Raw genomic sequence first — 27,220 nt, 5'->3', positions numbered from 1 at the left:
ATTTCATTTTATATTTATTTATTTGTTTGAGACAGGTTCTCACTCTGTCACCCAGGCTGGGGTATAGTGGCATGATCATGGCTCACTGCAACCTGTCTCCTGGGCTCAGGTGATCCTCCCACCTCAGCCTCCTGAGTAGGTGGGACTACAGGTGCATGCCGCCACGCCCTGCTAATTTTTTGTATTTTTTTAGTAGAGACAGCTTTTCACTATGCTGCCCAGGCTGGTCTCAAACTCCTGGGCTCAAGTGATCTGCTCACCTTGGCCTCCTAAAGTACTGGGATTACAGGCATGGGCCCCTGTGTCCAGCCTAGAATAATTTTAAATTCCAAAAAGTGAGTACAGTTGGCTCTTAAACAGCATAAGTGTGAACTGTGTGGGTCCACTTATAAGTGGATTTTTTCCAATAAATATATTGGAAAGTTGGCTGGGTATGGTGGCTCACGCCTGTAATTCCAGTACTTTGGGAGGCTGAGGCAGAAATATCACTTGAGACCAGGCCTGGTAGCTCCTACCTGTAATCCCAGCACTTTGGGAGGTTGAGGCAGGCAGATCACCTAAGGCCAGGAGTTCGAGACCAGCCTGGCCAACAAGATGAAACTCTGTCTCTACTAAAATTACAAAAATTAGCCAGGCATGGTGGCACATGCCTGTAATCTCAGCTACTCAGGAGGCTGAGGCGGGAGAATCACTTGAACCTGGGAGGTGGATTGCAGTGAGCTGAGATCATGCCACTGCACTCCACATTCCAGCCTGGGTGACAGTGAGACTCTCTCTCTCAAAAAAAGGGTAGTATTACCTGAGGCCAGGAGTTTGAGATTAGCCTGGCCAACATAGTGAGACCCAGTCTCTACAAAGAAAAATAAAAAATAAGTTTGCTGGCCATGGTGGCAGCATGTGTCTATAATACCAGCTACTTGGGAGGTTGAGGGGAGAAGACTGTTTGAGCCCACGAGTCTGAGGTTACAATAGGCTATGACCTAGCCAGTCAACTCTAGCCTGGGTGACAGAACAACATCCTATCTCTAAATAAATAAAAACATTAATTTAAATATATATATTAGAACATTTTTTGGAGATTTGTGATAATTTGAAAAAAATTCACGCTTGAACCTGAGAGGTGGAGGGTACAGTGAGCTAAGATTGTGCCATTGCACTCCAGCCCGGGAGAGAGAGTGAGACTCCGTTTCCAAAAAAAAAACAAAAGACTCACAAACAAATTAATAGCCTAGAAATACTGAGTAAATTAAGAAAAAGCTAGGTAGGCCAGGTGAGGTGGCTCACACCTGTAATCCCAGCACTTTGGAAGGCCGAGGCTGGCGGATCACCTGAGGTCAGGAGTTTGAGACCAGTCTGGCCAACATGGTGAAACCCTGTCCCTACTAAAAATACAAAATTAGCCAGGTGTGGTGTGCACACCTGTAATACCAGCTACTTGGAAAGCTAGGCCAGAGAATCGCTTGACCCCTGGGAGGCAGAGGTTGCAGTGACAGTGAGCCAAGATCATGCCACTGCACTCCAGCTTGGGCATCAAAGTGAGACTCCATCTCAAAAAAAAAAAAAAAAAAAAAAACACAAAAAACAAAACAAAACAAAACAAAAACAAAAAAAAACTAGGTATGTCATAAATCCATTATATGTAGATTCTGGTTTACTTTATCACTTATTACTATAAAATATATATGAATCTATTATAAAAAGTTAAAATTTATCAAAACATACATACACATTTGCAGACCATACATTGTGGTCTAGAGAAATGTAAACAAGCAAACATGCCATATTAAATCATAACTGCATAAAACTAACTGTAGTAGGTACTATACTACTGTAATAATTTTATAGCTACTTCCTGCCACTACTGGGGTGAGTTCAAGTGCTGTGAGTATCCATTTAAAATGCCATGTGATGCTAATCATCTCTGAAGAGCAGCTGGTCTCTTCAGTTGCACACTGCAATAAAAAGTAATCTTTCCCAGGTCTCCTATTTTTTTAGTGCAATACTATAAACCCTTAATAACACCATGGGAGCCATACAAAGTGCCAGTACTGATACTGGAAGTTCTCCCAAGAAGCAGAGAAAAGTCATGAGATTACAAGAAAAAGGTGAATTGCTTGATATACTGTAGATTGAGGTCTGTAATTGTGGTTGTCCATTTCAAACAGACAATTCATCTTGTAAACAGACAACATAAACTTACAGTATTAACAGGTACAGTATAGTACTATAAATGTAGTTTCTCTTCCTTATGATTTTTTTTTTTTTTTTTTTTTTTTTTTTTTTTTTTTTTTTTTTTTTTTCTTTTTTTTTTTTTTTTTTTTTTTTTTTTTTTTTTTTTTTTTTTTTTTTGAGACGGAGTCTCGCTCTGTCTCCCAGGCTGGAGTGCAGTGGCGCGATCTCGGCTCACTACAAGCTCCGCCTCCCGGGTTCACGCCATTCTCCTGCCTCAGCCTCCCGAGTAGCTGGGACTACAGGCGCCCGCCACCTCGCCCGGCTAGTTTTTTTTTTGTATTTTTAGTAGAGACGGGGTTTCACCGTGTAGACCAGGATGGTCTCGATCTCCTGACCTCGTGATCCACCCGTCTCGGTATGATTTTTATTATTTATTCTTTTTTAACAGGCCAGGTGTGGTGGTTCATGCCTGTAATCCCAGCACTTTGGGAGACCGAGGAGGGTGGATCATGAGGTCAGGCGTTCAAGATCAACCTGGCCAACATAATGAAACCCCATCTCTACTAAAAATACAATTAGCCAGGCATGGTGGTGGACGCCTTTAATCCCAGATACTCAGGAGGCTGAGGCAGGAGAACCACTTGAACCTGGGAGGTAGAGGCTGCAGTGAGCCAAGATTGTGCCATTGCACTCCAGTCCGGTTGACAGTGTGACACTCTGTCTCAAAAAAAAGACAGGTTTTCACTGTTGCCCAGGCAAGTCTCGAACTCCTAGACTCAAGTGATCCACCCACCTCGGCTTCCCAAAGTGCTGGGATTACAGGCACAAGCCACCATGCCCCGCCTGATTGGTCTTTTTTTTTGAGATGTTCTCACTCTGTCACCCAGCTGGAGGGCAGTGTTGAAATCATAGCTCACTGCAACCTCCAACTCCTGGGCTCACTCAATCTTCCTGCCTCAGCCTCCCGAGTAGCTGGGTTTACAGATATGAACCACTGTGCCCAGCTAATTTTAAAACATTTTTTGTAGTAGAGAGAGGGGTTTCCCTCTGTTGCCCAGGCTGATCTCAAACTTCTGGACTCAAGCAATCCTCCTGCCTCTGCCTCCCAAAGTGTTGAGATTACAGGTATAAGCCACCTCTCTGAGCCCCTTATGATTTTCTTAGTAACGTATTCTTTTCTCTAGCTTACGTTATTGTAATAATACAGTACATTTCAGCTTTGAACAACACGGGATTGAACTGTGCAGGTCCACTTATGCACAAATTTTTTTCAACTCAACTTAGAAAATACAGTATTATCTGGATGTGAAATCTGCAAATATGGAAGGCAGATTTTTTCATATATGCAGGTTCTGCAGGGCCAACTGTGGGACGTGAGTATACAAAGATTTTGTTATATGTGGGGGTCCTGGAGCCAATCCCCCAAGTATACTGAGGGGATGACTGTATATAATACATGTAATACACAAAATGTGCTAATTGTGTGTTTATGTTATTGGTATGATTTCTGGTCAGCAGTAGGGTATCAGTAGTTAAGTTTTTGGGGAGTCAAAAGTTATAGTGAATTTTTTATTGTGCAGGGCGGGTGGGTTGTTTTCCTAATCCCTACATTGTTCAAAGGTCAACTGTGCTGATAATTAAAAGACCACTTATGGATTCTGATGCTTTCTTACCATTGAGAATTAAAATAGTATCATTCTGAGTTTTGTTTTCATTAAAATAGTAAAAAACAATCAGGTTGCAGGTTCTCAAAGTTTACCTGTATGTATGTCTTTAAAACTTCAATAGAAACTTCTTCCTTCGTAGGAAAAAAAGGCATAATTATAAATACAACTGCTTATATGAAAGAGTAATAGAATTTTTAATACAAATTCCACTATTAAATAATTCAGTAATTGTAATGTTTACCACTGAGCAGTAAGTATACACCAAGCTAAGTGCTTACCAAAATTCATCTACTGCCTGATTTAACCTTACCAGAACTCTTTTTGGGTAGTTACTATTATTGTTCACATTTTACAGAGGATGAAATTAAGACAAGGGAAGTTTTATTTACCCAGAGTTACACAGATAGAAGCTGCTGAATAAGGGTATAAACTCAGGACTCTTACTCCAAAGCCCAAGCTTTCAATTACTTTATCATTCACTTTCTACATGTACTCTGACCAAAATATTATCTTCCTTTTTAGAAAAAAAGCAACAAAACAACAACCAACAAAATTTTAAAATCTCACATAGAACTCACTTTGTTTAGTTAGCTTAGCTGGTTGATTTAAAGCTGGGTACAGACAAGAATAAAATTATGAATATATTAAAAACTAGTTAGCCAATAGCATTCTGTGGTCACAGACTAGAACCCTAAAGGGCCACTCTCAGTGAGTTATCATTGAGTGACTATACAAGACTATATAAGACTTTTGATTCCTTATCACCATTTCTAGAAAACAATAACAAAAAAAGTAGTGTTTTCTTGACAATAGGTATATAGCATCAACATTACAGAGAAGAAGAAATCGTTCATTTTTATATACCTTGGTCTGTAGTCCCAGAGTACGGAAAAACAAAATGAGGTGAGTCATAAAGCGAAGGAGGTGTCCAGGTAGATTGTTTCTGCTTTTGGAAAGCCATTTGCTAAACTCATCCATCAAACCTACAAGCCATCAAAGTAAAGATTCAACGATAGGAATAAAATCAAAAGAAAAAAATAAACATTACCAAGAATATTTACTTCACTCCTATAGTGCTTTAAAGTCACTGTCTCATAATTAATAGCCATGATATAACTCTACACCCTCTTAAACAGAGTCTGGGTTCAATCCAAACTTTATTTTATAAAAACCAAATGAAAGGTCACCTCTGACATAAAGTAAATAGTTGCATTCAAATAGGTTAATATTTAGCAAGATTAAAAGATATGGTAAGTCATATGCATTGTTTGGATAACTTTAAAAAATTACTACAAGACAATGAAGAACTCATAAAGAGTAAAATAAAACTGGCTGGGTGCAGTCACTCATGCCTGTAATACAATGTCTGTAACATATAGCACTTTGGGAGGCCAAGGAGGGCAGATCACCTGAGGTCAGGAGTTGGAGACCAGCCTGGCCAACATGGTGAAACCCCGTTTCTACTAAAAATACAAAAATTAGCCAGGCATAGCAGTGCACACCTGTAACCCTGGCTACTCAGGAGGCTGAGACTGGAGGATCTTGTGAACCCAAGAGACAGAGTGCAGTTGCAGTGAGCTGAGATTGCGCTACTGCACTCCAGTCTGGGTGACAGAGTGAGACTTTGTCTCAAAAAAAATAAAACAAAACAAAAAAAACACAAAGTAAAATAAAACCATATCTTACCATCAATGTCTCCCAGGATAAGAAACTTTTGAACTATATGATAATGTTCTTGATTCTCTTCCAGAACTCTCTGAAAAAAAAGTTTTTAATTTTCCATAAATCTTCTAGTGGTCATTCTGTAGTATATATTCATTGTTAAACTAAAAATGTTAGAACTTTTGAAGGAACATATAGAAAGAAAAAGCTGGAAATGAAGGGCCTTAGAAAGATCAAAACAAAATAAAACATGGAAAGGATACTGCCTTTGTAATATACTCATAGCTTACAAATCCAGAACTGAAAAGCATCTTTGAAAGTAGAGACCTATGTTATAACAATTTAATCTCTCAATGGTATTAAACTTTTGTTCTTATATTTTATTCCTATTTACCTTGGCACTACACATGGTGGACCAGAAAGGAAGAACTCATGTGATCTAAGCAAAAAAAACTATTAAGATTTCTTTCAGGCCGGGCGCGGTGGCTCAAGCCTGTAATCCCAGCACTTTGGGAGGCCGAGACGGGCGAATCACGAGGTCAGGAGATCGAGACCATCCTGGCTAACATGGTGAAACCCTGTCTCTACTAAAAAATACAAAAAACTAGCCGGGCGAAGTGGCGGGCACCTGTAGTCCCAGCTACTCGGGAGGCTGAGGCAGGAGAATGGCGTAAACTCGGGAGGTGGAGCTTGCAGTGAGCTGAGATCCGGCCACTGCACTCCAGCCCGGGTGACAGAGTGAGACTCTGTCTCAAAAAAAAAAAAAAAAAAAGATTTCTTTCAACATGAGCAGCAGTACTTGAAAGTATTCTTTGAGTATTCTCTTCTGTACATAGCACCAAGGGTGAAAAAAGACAAAATAGTGATCAGGTACAGAGTAGAGAAAACCTTTCTAACTTATTTGCAGCTTGATATTTTTGAAGAATATGGTTCATTTTTTGTTGTCAAACACATTTCAATTTTTATTTAGTTGGCTGTCTAAATTTTCTTTCAGCATTTATTCATTTTTACATTCAAACCTTTGCTCTATCTGTAATTTATTTTAGTTACATGGCATGAGGTAGGATCTAGCTTTGTTTTCTTTGGATGGAAATCCAATTATGCCAGCACCATTTATTTAAATAAACCACCCCTTTCCCTCTGAAATGAAAGGTCACCTCTGACATCTGTTAAGTTGTCATATATACTTGGATCTAGTTTGGACTTTGTGTTCCACTCATCTATTTATTTTCAGGTCAGTTCTATACTGTTTTGTTGTATCTTCATATTAAGTTTTATTATTGAGTAAGGCAAGTACCCTCTATTTTTTTTCCTTTTGAGTGTGATTTTTTGTTTGTTTGTTTGTTTTTGAGACAGAGTCTCACTCTGTTGCCCAGGCTGGAGTGCAGTGGTGCAATCACGGCTCACTGCAGCCTCTACTTCCCTGGGTTCAGGTGATCCTCCCACCTCAGCCTCCTGAGAAGCTAGGACTACAGAAGCATGCCACCACACCTGGCTAATTTTTAAAATTCTTTTGTAGAGATGGGTTTTGCCATGTTGTCCAGGCTGATCTTGAACTCCTGAGCTCAAGTGATCCTCCTGCTTCAGCCTCCAAAACTGCTGGGATTAGAGGTGTGAGTCATCAAACCCAGCCTACTGCTCTTTTTCAAAATGCTCTTGCCATTCTCAAGTATTCTTTTACTTGACAATTTTCTGTCCAGAAGTAATATCCCACAGCATTAGGTTTTCATGCTAATTCTGGAATGAGTGACATTTATATTAAAGGCTCTCATCCAGGAACATGATATATCTATTTATTTATGTCTTATTTTATGTCCTTTAGTAAGATTCTATAGTTTTTTAAATGAAGGGCTTGAAACCCTAGATTAATTTTTTATTCCTAGATCTCTTTAGTTTTGGTCACTCATTTAAATGGAACTTTTGGGGAGGGGGTACTAAATCCTTTTCTAAATAGTTATAACAAGAAAGACTGACTTTAAAAAAAAAACTTTATCTTGTATCTAGCTACTTTAACAAATTCTCTTATTAACTCTAGGCCGGGCGCGGTGGCTCAAGCCTGTAATCCCAGCACTTTGGGAGGCCGAGACGGGTGGATCACGAGGTCAGGAGATCGAGACCATCCTGGCTAACACGGTGAAACCCCGTCTCAACTAAAAAAAAAATACAAAAAAAAAAAAAATTTCCTTACTATATCAAGTGCTCCCATATAATAATAAGAAAAATATAAAACTCCAAAGAAAAATAGCTAAAAGATATGAACAAAAAATTCGCAAATGGTCAATAAACATAAGGAAACATGCTCAGCCTTATGAACAGACAAGAAAATGTGAGTAGAATAGCAAGATTACTTCCCACCTATTCTGATGGACTGGCAAAACATAAAAAGTGTGACATTTAAGGCTGATGAGAATGTATAATTCAATAAATTACTTGTGGAAGTATGAATTAACTGCCACAACCAGGTAATACATTATTTTTCCATTTCAATTTTCTTTTTCTTTTTTTTTTTTTTTGAGACAGAGTTTCGCTCTTGCTGCCCAGGCTGGAGTACAATGTTACGATCTTGGCTCACTGCAACCTCCACCTCCTGGGTTCAAGCGATTCTCCTGCCTCAGGCTCCCAAATGGCTGGGATTACAGGCATGCAGCATCCATTTCAAAATGTTTCTTTACCTACCTACCTACCTATTTAATTTTTCTTTTTTCTTTGAGACAGGACCTTGCTCTGTTGCCCAGGCTGAAGTGCAGTAGTGCAATGAGAGCTCACCGAAGCCATGACCTCCTGGGCTCCCATGCAGTAGTAAAATCACAGCTCACTGAAGCCATGATCCTCCCACTTCAGCCTCTGGAGGAACTGGGACTACAAGTGGGTGCACCACCATACCCAGCTAATTTTTGTTTTAGAGACGAAGTTTTGCTATGCTGCCCAAGCTGGTCTAAACTCCTGGCTTTAAGTGATCCTCCCATCTTGGCCTCCCAAGTGCTGGGATTACAGACGTGAGCCACCAGACCTGGCCTTTTTATTTATTTTTATTGTATATATTTTTAAGGTATCAAACGTGCTGTCTTCAGAGAATTCATTCAGAAACACTGTATATACGTATATACAATGTATAAAGCATATACTTATTTATACTCCTTAACCCAGTAACCCTGCTTTCAGGAAACTTATCCCAAAGAAATAGAAGGACTAGTAGCTAAGTACACACACACGTAAGTTCATTACAGCACTAGAAATAATCTAAATATTACCCAAAGGGGAATGATTGAAATAAATCATACATTATTCTAAAGAACATTATTTATTAAGAAGAATAAGGTTAAGTGAAAATGAATAAACTAACTTGGAGATTATCATTAAATGAAAAAAAATCAAGCTATAGAGTAATATATGTAGTACAATGTGAAAAACACAAAAATAAAAATTCTAAATTGGAATATCTACGTTATTTACACATAGTTGTAAGATCATGGAGAGAAATATAGAAGGATACGTATCAGCATGTTTTATCATCTCAGGGGAATAACCATAAAGGGGTAGATATTACTATAAAGGTTTTATTTATACATTCTTAAATTATTTTACTGTTACAAGTACATACAATATTAATACAGTTGTTTAAGCATTTTTAAAATAATATAATTTTTAGAAAATATTAGATTTTAAGATCTAGGAAAATAAAGTCTTAATAATTTTCCATAATGTGTTTTAAATTTTAAAAAAGGAATAAATATAGCTTATGTGCATATACGTAGATGAAATTAATCCTAAACAAAAAACTAAAAATGATGTATCATTTATGTAACTGAATTTCTTCCTTTCAAAGAATGATTCTTATTTTAATAGGTGAGAAAAAGGGAGAAAGTTCCACCTTTTTCCTTTCAGCTACAGTGCACAACAGAATAACACTGTTTCCTATTCCAGATGTCTAACATATTCCTATTAACATTTACCTTTTTATCTGTAGCTTGAAGTTCCTCAAAAACCTTTTCTAAGGTCCAGCTTCAAAAGAAACAACGGGAAAAGAATAATATTAATAATATGAAAAAGGGCTGTAAAATGAAACATCAAAGAGCATGCTACAAATCACCATAACTCAAAACAATCCAACAAACTCACTTTGCTTCCACATATTCTCTAGGGAGTTCTTCAGTTTCATCCAGAGTTGCTACTGATGTCTGGATCTCCTGTTCTACCAGACTGTCCACCATCACCCGGAAGTAGGCCCAAACTGTGTCTTCCCAGGTGTCACAGACAGGAAGCAGCTTTTTCCCCATTACAAAACAGAAACATATAGACATATTCAACAGAAAAGAAAGGAAAAGCAATTACATCCAATGATACAGACTATAAAATCACTTTATAATGATATAAAACATGGCGGATTTAAAAAAAAAATCATGCCAAATAAGCTTTCCCCCACCAACTACATCTTGTAAGATGTTTGAACTGTTCAGATTTTTTCATACTGTTAACAACAACATGTTTTCCAGGCTGATATGATATTTCAACTGATTAGTGTAGTATCCCTAAAGATAGCTATAATATGTAGGGAGTAATGGATTGTGAGAAAAACATGCGTTATGTAAGACAACCCAAGGACTCACTGTGTCTTTCTGGCACATTTCTGCATACAGCTATGAGTATTTTAAGTCATCAATAAATGTGTGTTGGAGTTAAATTTACAATTCTTAGTTAAAAACTGAAATCTGATTTCATTCATTAAAACACCATGTATGTTATGGGATACATCAAATTAAGCACAACGAGTCACGATCTCATTCATGATTATCTCTATCATTGTTACACTTAAGTATGTACATACATACTTAAGCATATACACTTAAGTTTATATTTGTTATATACAATTGTTAGAATATTTTATGTATTTAATTTTATTCCACAGAAAAAAATTAAACATTAAAACAGATTGCATACCTGCTTAAGATTCCCACTTAAAGCTGCATAAATTGCTCTCTCGTATCTATTAAAAAGCTCCTAAAACACAATGAATATAAACAAATTTGAAATACTGTTTTTCTTAGTATGTCAATTTTCCTCATAATGTGGAGTCTTGCAATCTCTTCTAAACTGAACCTATTCACTTGACAGTTTTTAAACTTTAGTGAAAGATCTAGTGGGGTAATAACAAGGAACAACTTCAGTGTGATGAAATAATCAATGCTGAGATCTGGAGAAAAAAAGTAAAACATTTAAATGCCAAATATCGGGTGAAAGCAGATCCAACTCTAGTGGATGCTTTGAATATTTAAAATCAAATTTTATTCCAGATACAACCTATATAGTTATTTTCTTCTAGAATGTTTCTCAATACCTGATACTCTCTGATATTGACCTGATACTCTCTGATATTGACCTATGTACAACATCAAAACAAGGCATGCATTAGTTTGCATCTAATTCCTATGTAGAACTAACTAATTCCTCATTTTACTTTTGGTATTTCCAGTTTTCTTATCATCCAAACAGGAGACTTTTGAGACTCTTACTGCATAACTGAGTCCACCTCTGCCTTGTTTCTTCTAATCACTGCTCCTACCAGTGTCTCTTCCTTCCTTTCCATTCCCATCAATACCATCCTAGGTCAGACCCTTATGACTTAGTGTCCAAATAATTCTGACAGGCTCCTAATTACTTTCTCAGCCTTTTGTCCATCTAATTTTAAGTATATTTTGCCATTGCCATGCTGATCTTCTCAAAAACACTTCTGCTATCTGCGCTAAAGCTTCTACCACCCTGACATCCAATTCCACAAGCAAACTCTGGGCCTTTTTCAAGGTAAAGTGCCATATTTATTGTAGTATTTATGTATTTTTTAATCTGTTTGACAGATGTAAAACTGTGCTACCATTTTTATTAATTTTTTATTACTTTACATATCACTAATGAAGTTTTTGAGTATTTTTCTCTTAACTCCATTTTCCTGTAAGTCCTGTGGGGTTTTCGTACAATGCTGCACATTGTGGTGATTTTGAATACCTATGTCATGTTACAACAGAACTGACAGTATTTCCTTTATGAGCATTCTACTCCAACCTGGTAGACCTATCTTACTTTGAGTTTCCCAATCTATGTATCCTACCTAGAATTTCTTCCTCTTGTTTTTCATTCCCAAAAACGCAAATCCTACTAAGTTTTAAAAGTTCAATTCAATTCTTTCCTTAGGGAAGCCAGCTTTAAGCTTTAGTTCAGTACTTTTTCTCTAAATTCATGTGGTACCTCCTTTACATTTCTGCCTTATATCAATGTTTAATTCTTAGTACACAGTGTTTTAATAATTCTGATAAGTTGTTAAGCCTATTCCTCAGTTTAATTGGAAGTTCTTTGAAAACCAGTTTTACACTACTTTCAACGTTTCATAGCCCCTGAATAGGCTTTCAATTAATTGGAGTTAAAAACAGTATCACTGAATATTTTATTTATCTTACATCTTCTGCCATTCTCCAGCAACTTATTTTCCAAATGCGTCTATATGGATTCCCTTCAACAGGTTCTAATTCTGTTCCTATAAAACAGTAAAAGAAAATTTCTGGTTTAAAGTGAAATCTTATTACAATCCTTTCTAAAAAGAGAAGCTATAGTTCACAAAGATTGGCATTTAGAGCGAAATGCCTTTGTCCTCAACTGTCAAAATAAAATCTACTAAAATACCTCCATTAACATTAGGGTCATGGTACAGTTTCCAGCCTTCAAGTGTTGCAGCTCTCCATGCTTGACCACAGCGTTTACAGAGTCGTTGTGCCTTAAGAAACAAGAAGCAGCAGTCAGTCCAATAACCCGGGTGCTTTATAGTAAAGTATAACCAATATAGGACAAGCTTAGATAACTTATGGAACAAATGTTACAAGGGATGGATGTAGGTAGTTAATAACGGTATTCTGGCCGGGTGCGGTGGCTCATGTCTGTAATCCCAACACTTCGGGAGGCCAAGGCAAGTGCATTACCTGAGGTTAGGAGTTCCAGGTCAGCCTGGCCAACATGGTGAAACCCCGTCTCTACTGAAAATAGAAAAGCTAGCCTGGCGTAGTGGCGGGCACCTGTAATCCCAGCTACCTGGGAGGCTGAGGCAGGAGCATCACTTGAACCCAGGAGGCAGAGGTTGCAGTGAGCCAAGATTGCGCCACTGCACTCCAGCCTGGGTGACAGAGTGAGACCCTGTCTCAAAAAATAAATAAATAAATAAATAAATAAATAAATAAATAAATAAATAAATAAATGGTATTCTATTTTTAAAACATATGCATGTCTTTCTGTGGCCTCTGCCTTTATTTTTCTTTCTTTTTAAAAATTTTTTGCAGAGATAGAGTCTCATTATATTGCCCAGGCTGGTCTCGAACTTCTGGACTGAAGGGATCCCCCCCACCTCAACCTCCCAACGTGTTGGGATTACAGGTGTGAGCTACCATACCTGGCCCTGTTTTTATTTCTAAAAAATCCCTTTTCTATTTGACTTTAGGCTTAACAATAGGTTCCCACTGCACTCACTGGCATTTAATTCTGCTAGAAACAAATGGGGTTAAAGAGGTTGATGACCTCTGATTTATGAAAAACTACTACAAAAACAGTCTCTAATGACAAGGCTGTTACTGCTCATTTACTCCACTGATGATACTGCATGTTCAACTTGACCAATAAGTCAGTAAGTAAATGTGTTTATATACCAGTAAGGTAAATATATGTTTGTTGTTCCATCATCCCTTTAGGGAATCACCTTTTCCCCATTCTTAGCTCCTATGTTTTGGATAGGCCTGATCCCATTCCAGAACTCTAAGGTTAGGGATGTGAGCTATAGCAAGATTCACCATCAGGACTCTTGCTGGAGATACTGGGAAAGAAAATATACTCCTTTTACTGAGATTGCTAGCTGGCAGGAGGATGTAAGCTTGGAGCTTCTCATATCCATCTCTGACAAAACATGGGGAGCAGTTTCCTGGGAATGAAGGCACACAGAGAAGGGTAGAGCTATGGGTCTTGGAAACACAGTATCCTAGTGATATCTTTGGAGTCCCTGGATCCTGCTGAAAGCCAGCTATACCTTCTATACTTACCACTTCCATGAGTCAATGAATTCTCCTCTTGTAAGCATAAAGTAACTTAGGTTGGCTTTCTATCACTTGAACCCAGAAAGCCTGATTAATACAACCAGTTAAAGAATATCATACCCCTAACATCATTCTGAACTTGCAGCCTTTAAAATCTATGAGAGTTACATAGGAATTAACATGGAAAAATGTTTTGATAGGGTATCTTAAAAAAGCAGGATAAAAACTCAATATATAATATTGAAAACATTATGCTAAGTGAAATAAGATAGTCACAAAAGCACATTGTATGATTCCACCTATACATCATAGAGACAGTAAGTAGATTAGAGGTTACAGGGGCTGAGGGAAGAAGAGAATGAGGCGTTACTGCATATAATGGTTAGTTTGTATTTGGGTTGATGAAAAAGTTTTAGAAACAGACAGTGGTGATGGTTTCCCAATACTGTTAACGTAATGAATGCCACTGAACTGCACACTTAAATGATTAAAATGGCAAATTTTGTTATATAATTCAATATAAATTATACAATTCACAACATGAATGGTGTCACTTGAAATGGGTGAATTATATGGTATGTAAATTTAATCTCAAATTACTATTGAAAAAGAGGGAAAAAACTTGAATGTATACTATGACTGCAACTATCTTAAAAAGGAAGACAAAAGAAAAAGCGCTATAATTAAAAACAAAAAGCTCACTATCTGTGGTTTTTATAAAGCTAGTGAGACCTTGAGAATTTCTGTTTTTTGAGCCTTCAATAATATGACTGTATTTTTGTTTTTTAAAATAAATCCCATGGCCGGGTGCGGTGGCTCACGCCTGTAATCCTAGCACTTTGGGAGGCTGAGGTAGGCGGATTGCCTGAGCTCAGGAGTTTGAGACCAGCCTGGGCAACACAGTGAAAACCCATCTTTACTAAAATGCAAAAAATTAGCCGGGCGTGGAGGTGTGTGCCTGTAAGTCCAAGTTACTTGGGAGGCTGAGGCAGGAGAATTGCTTGAACCCGGGAGGCGGAGGTTGCAGTGAGCTGAGATCACGCCACTGCACTCCAGCCTGGGCGACAGAGCGAGACTCCGTCTCTACAAAAAATAAATAAATAAATAAATAAATAAATAAAATCCCTCGTTTACTATAGCAATTTCTAGTATCTTGCACACTGTCTAGCAGAGTGGCTGGGATTTATATATTTTCTGAATAAACAAATACATGGTATCAACTTTTTAAATTTAAAATATTAAAATATTAATTTTTAAAATATTAATAATAGAGACAGGGTCTTGCTATGGTGCCCAGGCTAGTCTCAAACTCCTGGCATCAAGTGATCCTCCTGCCGTGGTCTCCCAAAAATACTGAAATTACAGGCATGAGTCACTGTGCCTGGCCAACTTCTTTTCTTAATAAAAACAGTAAGAATGATGCTTAATAAACCAAGGTTTATTATTGTAAGAAATTATTACTGTAAGAAATTACATAAGAAATTAATATATGCTTATGGTTGATAACATAGAAGAGAACAAACAACACTTTGAACTAACATAGACTCTATCTAAAGACCACTGCAAAAAGTACTGTAAACCAAGTACAACATAATACTGAAGACTGAAACTCCTACACATCACACTATCTCACCTAAAGAGCCATCTGGTAAACTGTCCAATTAGATACTTATCATTCTACATATAAGATATTAACTATCACACACATTTTTAAAAGGTAAGGTTAAAAGGAAGAAGTTTGAGAGCCACTGTAGCCTTCAAGTGCCTAAATAGTATCACCTAGAATTAGGGTTAGGTTTATTCTAAACTCTGAAAAGTCAGCATTAGAAATAATGATGATTGGGTCGGGTGCAGTGGCTCATGCCTGCAATCCCAGCACTTTGGAAGGCCAATGCAGGAAGATCACTTGAACCCAGGTGTTCATGATCAGCCTGGACCAACATAGTGAGACTCTGTCTCTACAAAAAATAAAAAAGTTAGCTGGGCATAGCGGCATGTACCTGTAGTCCCAGTTACTCAAGAGGCTGAGGCAGGGCTTGAGCCTGGGAGGTAAGGACTGCAGTGGGCTGTGATTATGTCACTGCATTCCAGTCTAGGTGACAGTGAGATCCCATCTCAAAAAAAAAAAAAGAAAGAAAGAAAAAAAAAAAAAATTAATGGAGATTGGGCCAGGTGCAGTGTCTCATGCCTATAATCCCAACACTTTTTAAGGTCAAGGCAGGAGGATCACTTAAGGCCTGAAGTTCCAGATGAGGCTGGGCAACATGGCAATACATGGTCTCAAACAAAACAAAAACAAAAACAAAAACAAAAATCCCAAACGGAACAAAAAAATACATAATGGGGATATACTTAGAGTATGCAGTGCAATACGGGGAAGAAAAGTATGACTTGTTATAAATAATTTTCTATTAATTAGAGTTGTACAAACTATATTACATTGTTTTCACAAGTTACGTGTGCCTTATCACTGGAAATGTTCGAACAGGAAGTTAGATCTAGAAATACCACGATTGGAATTACTACATTAAGAAGGCATACTAGGCAGCCACAAAAATCTCTTCCAACTCAGAGTCTATGACTTTTTGAAATTAGACAAGAAGGATATATATGACTGACCTCTTCTGTCATTCCAGCACGGATTAGCGTGAAGAGATATTTGAGTAATCTAACTTCATCTTCTCTATCCAGATCATCAAGTGGCATTTTCTGTCTTATGGGAGCATCAGGATCCTGTAAGAAAAAAAAAGTCATCATCAACCATAAATCCTTTATACTTACATATATTTTACACGTCATCAAGAGATGATAAACCTATCCTGAGTTTATATACAAATAAATTCATTTTTTCTTTTTTCTTTTCCGAGACGGAGTCTTGTTCTGTCACCCAGGCTGGAGTGCAGTGGCATGATCTCAGCACACCACAACCTCCACTACCCAGGTTCAAGCAATTCTCCTGCCTCAACCTCCCAAGTAGCTGGGATTATACGTGCACACCACCACGCCCAGCTAATTTTTGTATTTTATGTATAGACGGGGTTTCACCATGTTGGCCAGGTTGGTCTCAAACTCCTGACCTCATGATCTGCACACCTTGGCCACCCAAAGTGCTGGGATTATAGGTCTGAACCACTGCGCCTGGCTGAAACAAATTCAGTTTCAATTTAGCTAAGTAACAAAGGGAATGAAATTGTCACAAGATTACAAGCGTTCCAAATAGCCACACAGTTGTCTGCTTCTCCACTTAAAACATACTCAGTTGGCCCACAAAGGGCATGCCTCAGTCAGGCAAGGCAGAAATACTACTAGCCTATCCTAGCCCAGGTTACACTAGGAGATGACTTGAGTTTCACTCTGTTATAGCAGCTACATGGTCAAGTCTAAACAGAATTAGACCTAGATGGAACATGAACACAAAGCAAAAACCTTCTGTTCTGTGACTACAAAGTGTTTACCTGGTACTTTTTGAGAATGTGTGGGAAGAGGGCCCATTAAGACCTATTTTGGGATTAATGCCATATAAAACACACCAATGCCTAATAAAAAAAATTTAAACAGATTTCTAATAAGTGCAAATCCCCTAAAACAGTTATTTCTACCTACCTTTTTTTCATGTGCTTCTAAGCATTTAGGATAATATGTTGTTCTCACTTTAGCAGCAAAGAGCACACGTGATCTACATGATGGATTTCCAATTGAAAACAATTTCAATGTGACTCAAGAAAGGAATTAATTCTTACTCCACATGTTACTTAGTGTATGGCAATATGAGTATCAATTCAGAAAATGGAATACATAATAGATCAGTTGGCTACTTTCATAAATATTTTGCAAACATATAATTCAATTTTGGAACATGGTCTCTTTCTGGCAAAAGGAAATCACCACTTTCCAGCTGGTAAGATTAAATGATTTTCAGCAGTTGCCTGCTACAATGTAATTTAGCTACAATCAATTTTAAACTGTTAAGAGTAGTTTCCAAACAATTTTCTTTTTCTTTTTCCCAATTTTCATCAAAACCATTTTGTTACTAAACAATTCTAGAAGTTTTTTCAATTGTTACCTATTTCTCTCACTTTTCACTATAAACATTTCACATGCCCTACCTGTCATAAAGCTTCATTCCTTTGTTTCTAGAATAATTCAGCTTCAGTTCTTTTCAAATCCACTGTTATTCCTACTACTCATATCCTAGAATAACCATTGTAACCTCAAACTAATAAGGCTTTAGTTTTTTTTTCACTTGCTTTCAACAGAAAAGAGCTTTCATAGGTCAGTCACTACCTTACATAGGCAGAGTCAAATCTTAAGACCAAAATTAATGTTTTTAATGCTGGCAAGTTAAGTACACTTTCCACAACTTATTATTTACAATTCAAAGGTCACAGATATGTTTCAATATATTCCATCAGATTCCAATGCAACTTAGTTGTTTTACAGTAAAATGTTAGTGTATGCAAACCTTTAGAAAACCAAAACAAAGATCCAAGAGAAAAAAATTCTCAGTCTGAAAAAAAAATCAGTTAACTTTGAAGGCAACTTTCATTTCAAAGAACATTTACCAATTCAGTAACAAGCGGACGAACACTTCCAACGTAAGAAGTCAGCTGTCGTTGTTTTAAGGTATGCAGAGTATTTTCCCTGAAAGAAATAATAAGTACCAAATTTTTTTAAAGGGGTAATTTTAATAGGTCTATTTTTAAAAAACCAAATTAAGTCAAAGGAAGAAAGACTACAATCCCAGAAAAAACATGCAAAAATCCTTAATACAGAAGTACATTTTAGCTCAGATGACTAATGATGTTGGGGGCTTTTTCATGTCCTTATTGGCCATTCATCTATCTGGTCTTGTGAGGTATCAGTTCAAATTTTTGCCCTTTTTACTAGGATTATCTTTTTACTATTGAGTTATAGTTCTTTATGAACTACACAAGTCTATGGCTTGCTCCCATTTATTTTCTTACTGGTGTTTTTTTTTTTTTTTTTTTTTTTGAGATAGGATCTTGCTCTGTTGCCGAGGCTAACGTGCAGTGGCACAATCGCGGCTCACTGCAGCCTCAACCTCTCAGGCTCGAGTGATCCTCCCATTTCAGTCTCCTGAGTAGCTGGGACTACAGACAGGCACCACCATGCCCAGCTAACATTTTAATTTTTTTGTAGAGATGGGGTCTCACTATGTTCCCCTGGCTGGTCTTGAACTCCTGGCCTCAAGTAATCCTTCTGCCTCGGCCTCCCAAAGTGCTAGGATTACAGGTGTGAGCTACTACGCCTGGCCAATGGTGTTTTTTTAATGATACATTTTTAATTTTGAGAAAGTCAAACCAATTTTTTTCCCTGATTATTGCTTTCTATGAGCTAAGAAACATCTATTCTCAAGTTACTAGGATATCTTCCTGTTTTTCTTTAAAAGCTTTATGGTTTTTAGCTTCTACATTTAGGACTACGACACATCTTGAATTAATCGTTCGGTATGGAGTGCGGGAGCCATCAAGGTTAATCTTCTTTCTCATAGATAATATTTTTCTGTAGTTTGTAAAAAAGGCATTCCATTTCCTGCTGGATTGCTTTGATGTCTTTGTTGAAAACCAAATGACCAAATCAGTGTGAATCTGTTTTGGGGTTCTCGGTTCTGTTCCACTGATCAGCAAAAAAAAAAAAAGGAGATTAACTCATTAAAAATTATAAAAACCCAACAGGGCATTTTAAATAAAAAACAAAAAAAAAAAAACAAAAAAAACCAAAAAACTTATTTTCTGAAAATGAAAACTTCCTTTCAGAAATAAATCACATCCACTTAAGATTTAATTTTTAACAAATGCTTAGCAGCAGTAATTTCCTAGTTAAGCAGAGAAAATACATAATTGACTTACAGACTTTGCACACACATGTTACTGAATCCAAAGGCAATCTGACCTTTTTTGTTTTTTTGAGATGGAGTTTTGCTCTTTTTACCCAGGCTGGAGTGCAATGGCGCGATCTTGACTCACTGCAACCTCCACCAACCGGGTTCAAATGATTCTCCTACCTCAGCCTCCTGAGTAGCTGGGCTTACAGGTGCTTGCCACCATGCCTAGCTAATTTTTGTACTTTTAGTAGAGACATGGTTTAACATGTTGGCCAGACTGCTCTTGAACTCTTGATCTCAGGTGATCCACCTGCCTTGGCCTCCCAAAGTGCTAGGATTACAGATGTGAGCCATCGTGCCCAGCCGCAATCTGACCTTTTAAAAATCTTTTGCAAGTCTTACAATAAACTGTCCCTTTAACTTAGGGGAACTTTCTGGCTTCAAGGGTCTATAATAATTTAGAAGTACTGAAGAGTGTAAGCAAAAGCAAGACAAAACAAAACAAACCCACACAAGTGCTAAAAACAGGACAGAAGTGATCTTCTTGACAGAAGATCACCTTCTGATATGTTCAATAATCTTACTAAGAAAAAAGGAGGCAGGTGATTGTTTGAAAACATAAATTGGACCATGTCATTCTTCTATTCTCAAGGTTTCCCATCACATTTAGAATAAAGTCCAGAATAGTCACATTGGCCTGCCTGTAAAAGCCCTCTATCTGGCTTCCTCCAATTTTGTTTTCTACCATTCTTTTCCTTGCTGTGTTCCCACTGGCTTCTTTTTGTCAACACTTTATGTTCTCTGGGTCATTACAGTTTGTTTTCCTGCTCAGAATAGTTATCCCCCAGATTTTTGCATGGCTTGCCGCCTTTATTTCTTAAAAGTTTCTTACTACCTTAGAAAAGCCTTCTCTGGCCACCTCTTCAATTTAAAGTAGGACTCCCTGTCCTATCTATCCATTAACTCTAATTCTTTTTTTTTGGCTGGAGTGCAGTGGTGCGATCTCGGCTCACTGGAAGCTCTGCCTCCTGGGTTCATGCCATTCTCCTGCCTCAGCCTCTCAAGTAGCTGGGACTACAGGCGCCTGCCACGACACCCCGACTAATTTTTTGTATTTTTAGTAGAGACGGGGTTTCACCGTGTTAGCCAGGATGGTCCTGATCTCCTGACCTCGTGATCCACCTGCCTCAGCCTCCCAAAGTGCTGGGATTACAGGCGTGAGCCACAGCACCCGGCCTCTAATTCATTTTCTTCCCCAAAGCTCAGAATACCCAACAGAATATACATTCGTCTCTTGGTATCCAAAGGGGATTGGTTCTGAGACCCTACTTGGATACCAAAATCCAAGGATGCTCAGATCTTTTATATAAAATGTTGTATTATTTGTATATAACCTACACATGTCCTCCCATATACTTTGTGTCATCTCGATTACTTACAATACCTAATACAATGTAAATGTTATGCAAATAAATGTTATACTATATTTTAAAATTTGTATTACTTTTTTAATCTATTTTTATTGTTTTATTCCAATTGCTTCTTTTCTTTTTTTTTAAGACGGAGTCTGCTTCTTTTCTTTTCTTTTTTTTTTTTTTTAAGACGGAATCTCACTCTGTTGCCCAGGCTGGAGTGCAGTGGTGCAATCTCGGCTCACTGCAACCTCCGCCTCCTGGATTCAAGTGACTCTCCTGCCTTGGCCTCCCAAGTGGCTGGGATTACAGGTGCGTGTCACCAGACCTGGCTCATTTTTGCATTTTTAGCAGAGACAGGGTTTTACCCTGTTTGTCAGGCTGGTCTTGAACTTCTGACCTCGTAATCCACCCACCTCGGCCTCCCAAAGTGCTGGGATTACAGGTGTGAGCCACCACGCCCATCTTGTTTTATTCCAATTATTTCTGATCTGCAGTTTGTTCAATCCATGGATGCGAAACCCACAAATACAGAGAGCCAACTGTATATTTGCAAATTAGCTATCTAACTCTCTTAAACAATTATAAATTCCATAAAGGCGAAGCCTTTATTTGTTTTGCTCATACTGAACAAAGTAAAAACTGAATAATACTTATTGAAAGATGAATGAACAATATCAACATTGAGTGACCTCAAGAATAAAAGTTTGGTAACTTACCAATATACTGATTTTGCATAAAACTCAATATTACCAGAAAATTCTCCAATTTCATCTTTGGCAATACTCTCTAACCAATCTACCACCAGCTAAGAAAGAAAGAAAAAAATAGTGTTAACTACCAAATCTATTCGTGTTTTATTTGTAGTGGCACTAATACCCTTAAATCAAACAGTTTCAGATTTTTTTTTTTTTTTTTTGAGACGGAGCCTTGCTCTGTTGCCCAGGCTAAAGTGCAGTGGCATGATATAGGCTCACTGCAAGCTTCGCCTTCTGGGTTCATGCCATTCTCCTGCCTCAGCCTCCTGAGTAGCTGGGACTACAGGCACTCGCCACCCCACCTGACTAATTTTTTTGTATTTTTAGTAGAGATGGGGTTTCACTATGTTAGCCAGGATGGTCTCGATCCCCTGATCTCGTGATCCGCCCACCTCGGCCTCCCAAAGTGCTGGGATTACAGGCGTGAAGTTTCTGATTTTAAAAATACCAAGCAACAATTTTTCCAAACACTATTTTTACTTTTTTAAGATAAATAAATATTATGGCAAAGAATAAAATTTTCTATAGGAATAATCGTTTTTAACAGGCTATTCCTGAAAATACTAGGGCTATTACTTAAAAATCAAAGAATAAGGTTTCTAATTCCTTTTAATTGCAAATAAAAAGATCAAGTAGAAAAAAAATTCAGAAAAGTTTTAAGTTAAAAAAAAACTTCAGTACTTTGTATGTCATTAACCTTTTCTCCAAGTTTCATAAAAAAAATTTTAAAATTCTAGTCATACCTGACTTTGTCGAACAAGTGAATCCCTCTGAAATAATGCTTCCACAACTGTTTTTTCACTGGCATTAAGAGCCTATTATGAAAAATATTTAAAGGATAAACAGAACGAAAAGAAGATGCTGTAAGAAATATTATTTTAACAGAAAGATAAAAAGTCAGTAAGAAACAAGTACAGTTAATCATCTATACATAAACATTTTACCACATAGTAAATCTATATATTCATCATTGAAAAGTATCTATTGTATAAATTCCAAACTGCTACATCAATTGTAACTGCTCTTACCTGGTATTTTGATTCTTTACACTTGAAATTTAAAATTCCATATTCCCAGAGATGGTGTTTTGGGGAAAAATAAACACAAAATAAAACAAACAAAAAACTTTAATAGGCCAGGCGTGGTGGCTCACACCTGTAATCCCAGCACTTTGGGAGGCCAAGGTGGGTGGATCACTTGAGGTCAGGAGTTTGAGATCAGTCTGGCCAAAATGGTGAATCCCCATCTCTACTGAAAATACAAAAATTAGCTGGGCATGGTGATGCAAGCCTGTAATCCCAGCTACTCAGAGGCTAAGGCATGAGAATCACTTGAACCTAGGAGGCAGAGGTTGCAGTGAGCTGAGATCACACCACTGCACTCCAGCCTGGGTGACAGAGCGAGACTCCATCTCAAAAAAAAAAAAACAAAAAAAAATGTAATAAAGGGCTGAATACAGCCATGTCACATGTTAGAAACTAAACATTTAAAAACTTTAACATCCTTTATAGTCTATACAGAAGTTGATAAGTAATAAAAGCTAAGAGCAATTCAAGGCTCTTACAACTGACTTTAAAAGACAATTTAATGCAAATATTAGCAAGTAATACTAAGCAGTATATTAAAAGGATAATATACTGTGAGCAGTTCAAGAATGGGTCAAATTAATTAACCCATTTTATCCATGGGTTGAAGGAGAAAAGCTACATGGACTTCTTGACAGGTACCAGAATATTTCATAAACATATCTTCGTAAATTTTACCTTGTCATTTTGATGTGAAAAAATATATATACCTTCATAAGTTAGAAGTAGACTAACTGCAACCTCTAGTAAACATATAGTCGTCCCTTGGTATCCATGGGGGATTGGTTCCAGGACCCCTCGTGCATACCAAAATCTGTGGATGTTCAAGTCCCTTATATAAAATGTTGTAGTGTATTTTATTTAATTATTTATTTTTTGAGACAGAGTCTTACTCTGTCACCGAGGCTGGAGTGCAGTGGGCCTGATCTCGACTCATTGCAACCTCTGCCTCCTGGGCTCATGTGAGTCTCATATCTCAGCCTCCCAAGAAGATGGGATTACAGGTGCCTGCCACCACATGTGGGTAATTTTTGTATTTTTAGTAGAGACGGGTTTTACCATGTTGGCCAGGCTGATCTCAAACTCCTGGCCTCAAGCAATCTACCCGCCTTGGCCTCCAAAAGTGCTGGGATTGCAGGCATGAGCCACCTCATCCAGCCAAAATGCTGTAGTATATTTTAAATCATCTCTATTGGACCTGGCTGTGATAAAAAAATAATGAACAACAACATAAACAAAATCATCTCTAGATTATGTATATCTAATATCTAATATAACGTAAATGCTACATATGTAAATAGTTGTTATATCACTTACTGAATAAAGATTAAAAACATCTGCACATACTCAGTACAAACCCAATGATCTTTTTTTTGAGACAGGGTCACGCTCTGTCACCCAGGCTGGAGTGCAGTAGCACAATTACAGCTCACTACATTTTTGACCTCCTAGGCACAAGCGATCCTCCCATCTCAGCCTCACATGTAGCTGGGACTAGCTGTGCACCACCATGCCCAGCTAAGTTCGTCACTTTTTGCAGAGCAGGGTCTTGCTATCTTGCCCAGGCTGCTCTTGAACTCTGGGCTAAAGGAAGCTTTCTACATTGGCCTCCCAAAGTGTTGGGATTACTGGCATGAGCCTCCACACCTGGACTTTTTTTTTTTTTTTTTTTTATTGACAGTTGGCAGAGCTAGCTGAGGTTTTATTTTGGAAAAAAAAAATTGAATTGTTTTATAGCTATAGGCATGGGCAAGGGGGGTACCCCAGGCAGTAAACTCCCCCCACGGGTAGGCAGAGGGCTAGGGCTGAGCCTCAGGTGGGTCTCCTGTTCCCTGTGCTCCTCTGCACAGCAGCCTCTCTGGGGCAGCTGCAGAAGGGTTAGGCTAGGAGAGGCTGTCACAGCTGTTCACTTGGTCAGGACATCAGAGGACTCGGACACCAGCTTCCCATCGCGGGTCTCGATCTTCACAATCACAGCCCTGGTGGAGCTGGTGCAGATGAACGAACTAGAGCCCGCGCCAGAGCCAAAGCTGGAGCCCAGGCTGTAGCTGAGGCCAGGGCTTGTGAGGCCCCCACAGGCCGAGCTCAGATGTCCAGGGCTAGCTTAAGTTCATCAGCTCCTGGCACTCCCGCAGCTGCCACGACATGTCCTGCTTGGCCCGCCCGCCTCCAGCTTGGACAGCTTGGTGTTGGCATCCTTAACCGCCAGCTCCCTGTGCTGCTCAGCATCTGCGATGGCGGCCTCCTCCAGGGAAGCCCTCTGGCCTTTGAGGCCCTCAATCTCATCCTGGAGCTGGTTGATGTTCCCATTCATCTTAGAGATCTCAGTCTTTGTATGCCACGGGTTATCCCATGCTTCCAAGCCAGCGTCTGCAGCTCCTCATATTTGATCTGGTACATGCTCTCAGCCTCAGCCTGGCTGTGGTTGGTGATCTCCTCGTACTGTGCCTTGACCTCAGCGATGATGCTGTCCATATCCAGGGAGCAACTGTTGCCAATGGATAGCACCACAGATGTGTCCGAGATCTGGGACTGCAGCTCCCTGATCTCCTCTTCATACAGTTGCCTGACGAAGTTGATCTCTTCAGTTAGCCCTTCCAGGCGAGACTACAGCTCTACCTTGTTCTTGTAAGCTTCATCCACATCCTTCTTGATGAGGAAAAATTCATTCTCCATCTCTGTACACTTTTTGATCTCATCCTTGTACTTGTTCTTGAAGTCCTTCACAAGTTATCCCTGCAAGTTATCAAGCTCTACCTCCAGCTTCAGCTTCTCTTGGCCCAGAGTGTCCAGCTGCCAGCAGAAGGTTGTTGATGTAGCTCTCGAACATGTTGTCCATGTTGCTCCGAGCCATCTGCTGCTGCTGCAGGGGCCCCCACTTGGTCTCCAGCATCTTGTTCTGCTACTCCAGGAACCGTACCTTGTTGATGAAGGAGGCAAACTTCTTGTTGAGGGTCTTGATCTGCTCCTTTACCTGGGTGCACACTGCTTGGATGTTGGGGTCCACCTCCAGATTAAGGGGGCTCAACAGGCTCTGGTTGACCGTGACAGCGGTAATGCCTCCCATACCGCTGGCCCTGCCAAAGCCTCTACCCAGGCCACCCCGGAAGCTGCTGCTGCCCACTCAGGAGAAGCTTGAGGAGCTGATGTGGGCACCGGGCCCACTCATGTAGGAACGGCTACTGAAGGCCCAGGGGCCAGAGGTGGACACCTTGTAGGACTTCTGGGTCACCCTGATGGACATGGTGGGGGCAGGAGTGAAGGCAGGCAGGCTGAGCCAGGCGGAGATTCGAGAAGGAGCAGAGAAGCCGCTTCTTGGTGATTATTTTTTTTTAAAATAATACTTTTGATCTGCGGTTGGTTAAATTCATGAGTGTGGAACCCAGATATAAGGAAGGCTGACTATACTTAACTGTAAATTGAGATACTCCCTTTAAAATCCAGAAGATGAAGAGTAAGAATTCATTATTATTCAACTTTACTTTGAAAATTCTAGCTAACATAATAAAACCAGGAAAAGAACTAAGTTAGCAATAAGTATGGAAAAATAGTCAAAGTCATCACTACTTGTAGATAACAGAATCGCCTGGAAAATCAGAGGAAACCTATTAAAACTAGTAAGTGAGGTCAATAAATAGCCAAATATGACAGTCTTCCTAGATGTGCATGTTACTTTATTGGAATGAAGTATTTGTAGGACAAACAAATTAAAAGATTGGAAAGATATTAAAAAATATTTTAAATGAAAAAGTAGCCTTGGAGTTTGAGACCAGCCTGGTCAACATAGTAAGACCCCCCATCTCTATAAAATATAAAAAAGAAATTAGCCAGGTATGGTGGTACACACCTGTGGTCCTAGCTACTTGGGAGGCTGAGGCAGGAGGCCCACTAGAGCCCAAGAGTTCGAGGCTGCAGTCAACTATGATCATGCTACTGCACTCTGGCCTGGGAAACAAAGTGAGACCATGTCCCTGCTGTGCTGGCCACTCCCCAAAAAAGAAAAAGAAACAAAAGAAAAAAAAAGCAGTCTAACAGATACACATAAAATATTTATTATAAATATACATTGTCTTTTTTAGCTATATATACTTGCTTCAAATATGAATTACTTCTGGGCAAGACATGGTGGCTCACGTCTGTAATCCCAGCACTTTGGTAGGCCAAGACAGGTGGATCACTTGAAGCTAGGAGTTCAAGACCACCTGGACAAGATGGTTAAGACCCTGTCTCTAATAAAAGTACAAAAATTAGCTGGGTGTGGTGATGCATGCCTGTAGTCCCAGTTACTAGGGAGGCTGAGGCATGAGAATCGCTTGAACCCAGGAGGTAGAGGTTGGAGTGAGCTGAGATCACGCCACTGCACTCCAGCCTGGGCAACAGAGCAAGATCCTATCTCTTAAAAAAAAAAAAAAAGAATTACTTTTAAAACCAGAAAATATACAGAAGTTAACCCCCAAAAAGGCATCTGGTCTTGGTAGTTTAACAGGCACATATGTGTACATATTTTTTCAAAACAGATATAGCTGGTTATTTTGGGAACAAGTCTCATCCAGAAA

The 27,220-nt window shown here is 38.8% G+C and overlaps 1 protein-coding gene and 1 pseudogene across 2 annotated transcripts in view; both read right to left on the bottom strand.

Moving 5' to 3' along the window:
• Window positions 1–27,220, bottom strand: part of NUP107 (nucleoporin 107) — a 57,161-nt gene that overhangs the window by 11,694 nt on the left and 18,247 nt on the right. For both annotated transcript variants that reach the window (XM_023195340.1, XM_023195341.1), the window contains 12 exons: window positions 22,323–22,394; window positions 21,541–21,629; window positions 18,127–18,205; window positions 16,184–16,297; window positions 12,174–12,264; window positions 11,951–12,027; window positions 10,440–10,499; window positions 9,621–9,766; window positions 9,455–9,503; window positions 5,526–5,595; window positions 4,704–4,822; window positions 3,932–3,970 (listed from right to left, as the gene is read on the bottom strand). In XM_023195340.1, the coding sequence (XP_023051108.1) occupies window positions 3,932–3,970; window positions 4,704–4,822; window positions 5,526–5,595; window positions 9,455–9,503; window positions 9,621–9,766; window positions 10,440–10,499; window positions 11,951–12,027; window positions 12,174–12,264; window positions 16,184–16,297; window positions 18,127–18,205; window positions 21,541–21,629; window positions 22,323–22,394 (1,005 nt within the window). The remainder of the gene's footprint in view (window positions 1–3,931; window positions 3,971–4,703; window positions 4,823–5,525; window positions 5,596–9,454; window positions 9,504–9,620; window positions 9,767–10,439; window positions 10,500–11,950; window positions 12,028–12,173; window positions 12,265–16,183; window positions 16,298–18,126; window positions 18,206–21,540; window positions 21,630–22,322; window positions 22,395–27,220) is intronic.
• On the bottom strand, window positions 24,466–26,048 carry LOC111528620 (annotated as a pseudogene).

Source organism: Piliocolobus tephrosceles, chromosome 10 (assembly GCF_002776525.5).
Source record: "Piliocolobus tephrosceles isolate RC106 chromosome 10, ASM277652v3, whole genome shotgun sequence".
In the NCBI taxonomy this organism is placed as follows: Eukaryota; Metazoa; Chordata; class Mammalia; order Primates; family Cercopithecidae; genus Piliocolobus; species Piliocolobus tephrosceles.
The sequence above is the reverse complement of the archived record's forward strand: the minus strand, read 5'-3'. Positions and strand labels throughout refer to the sequence as shown.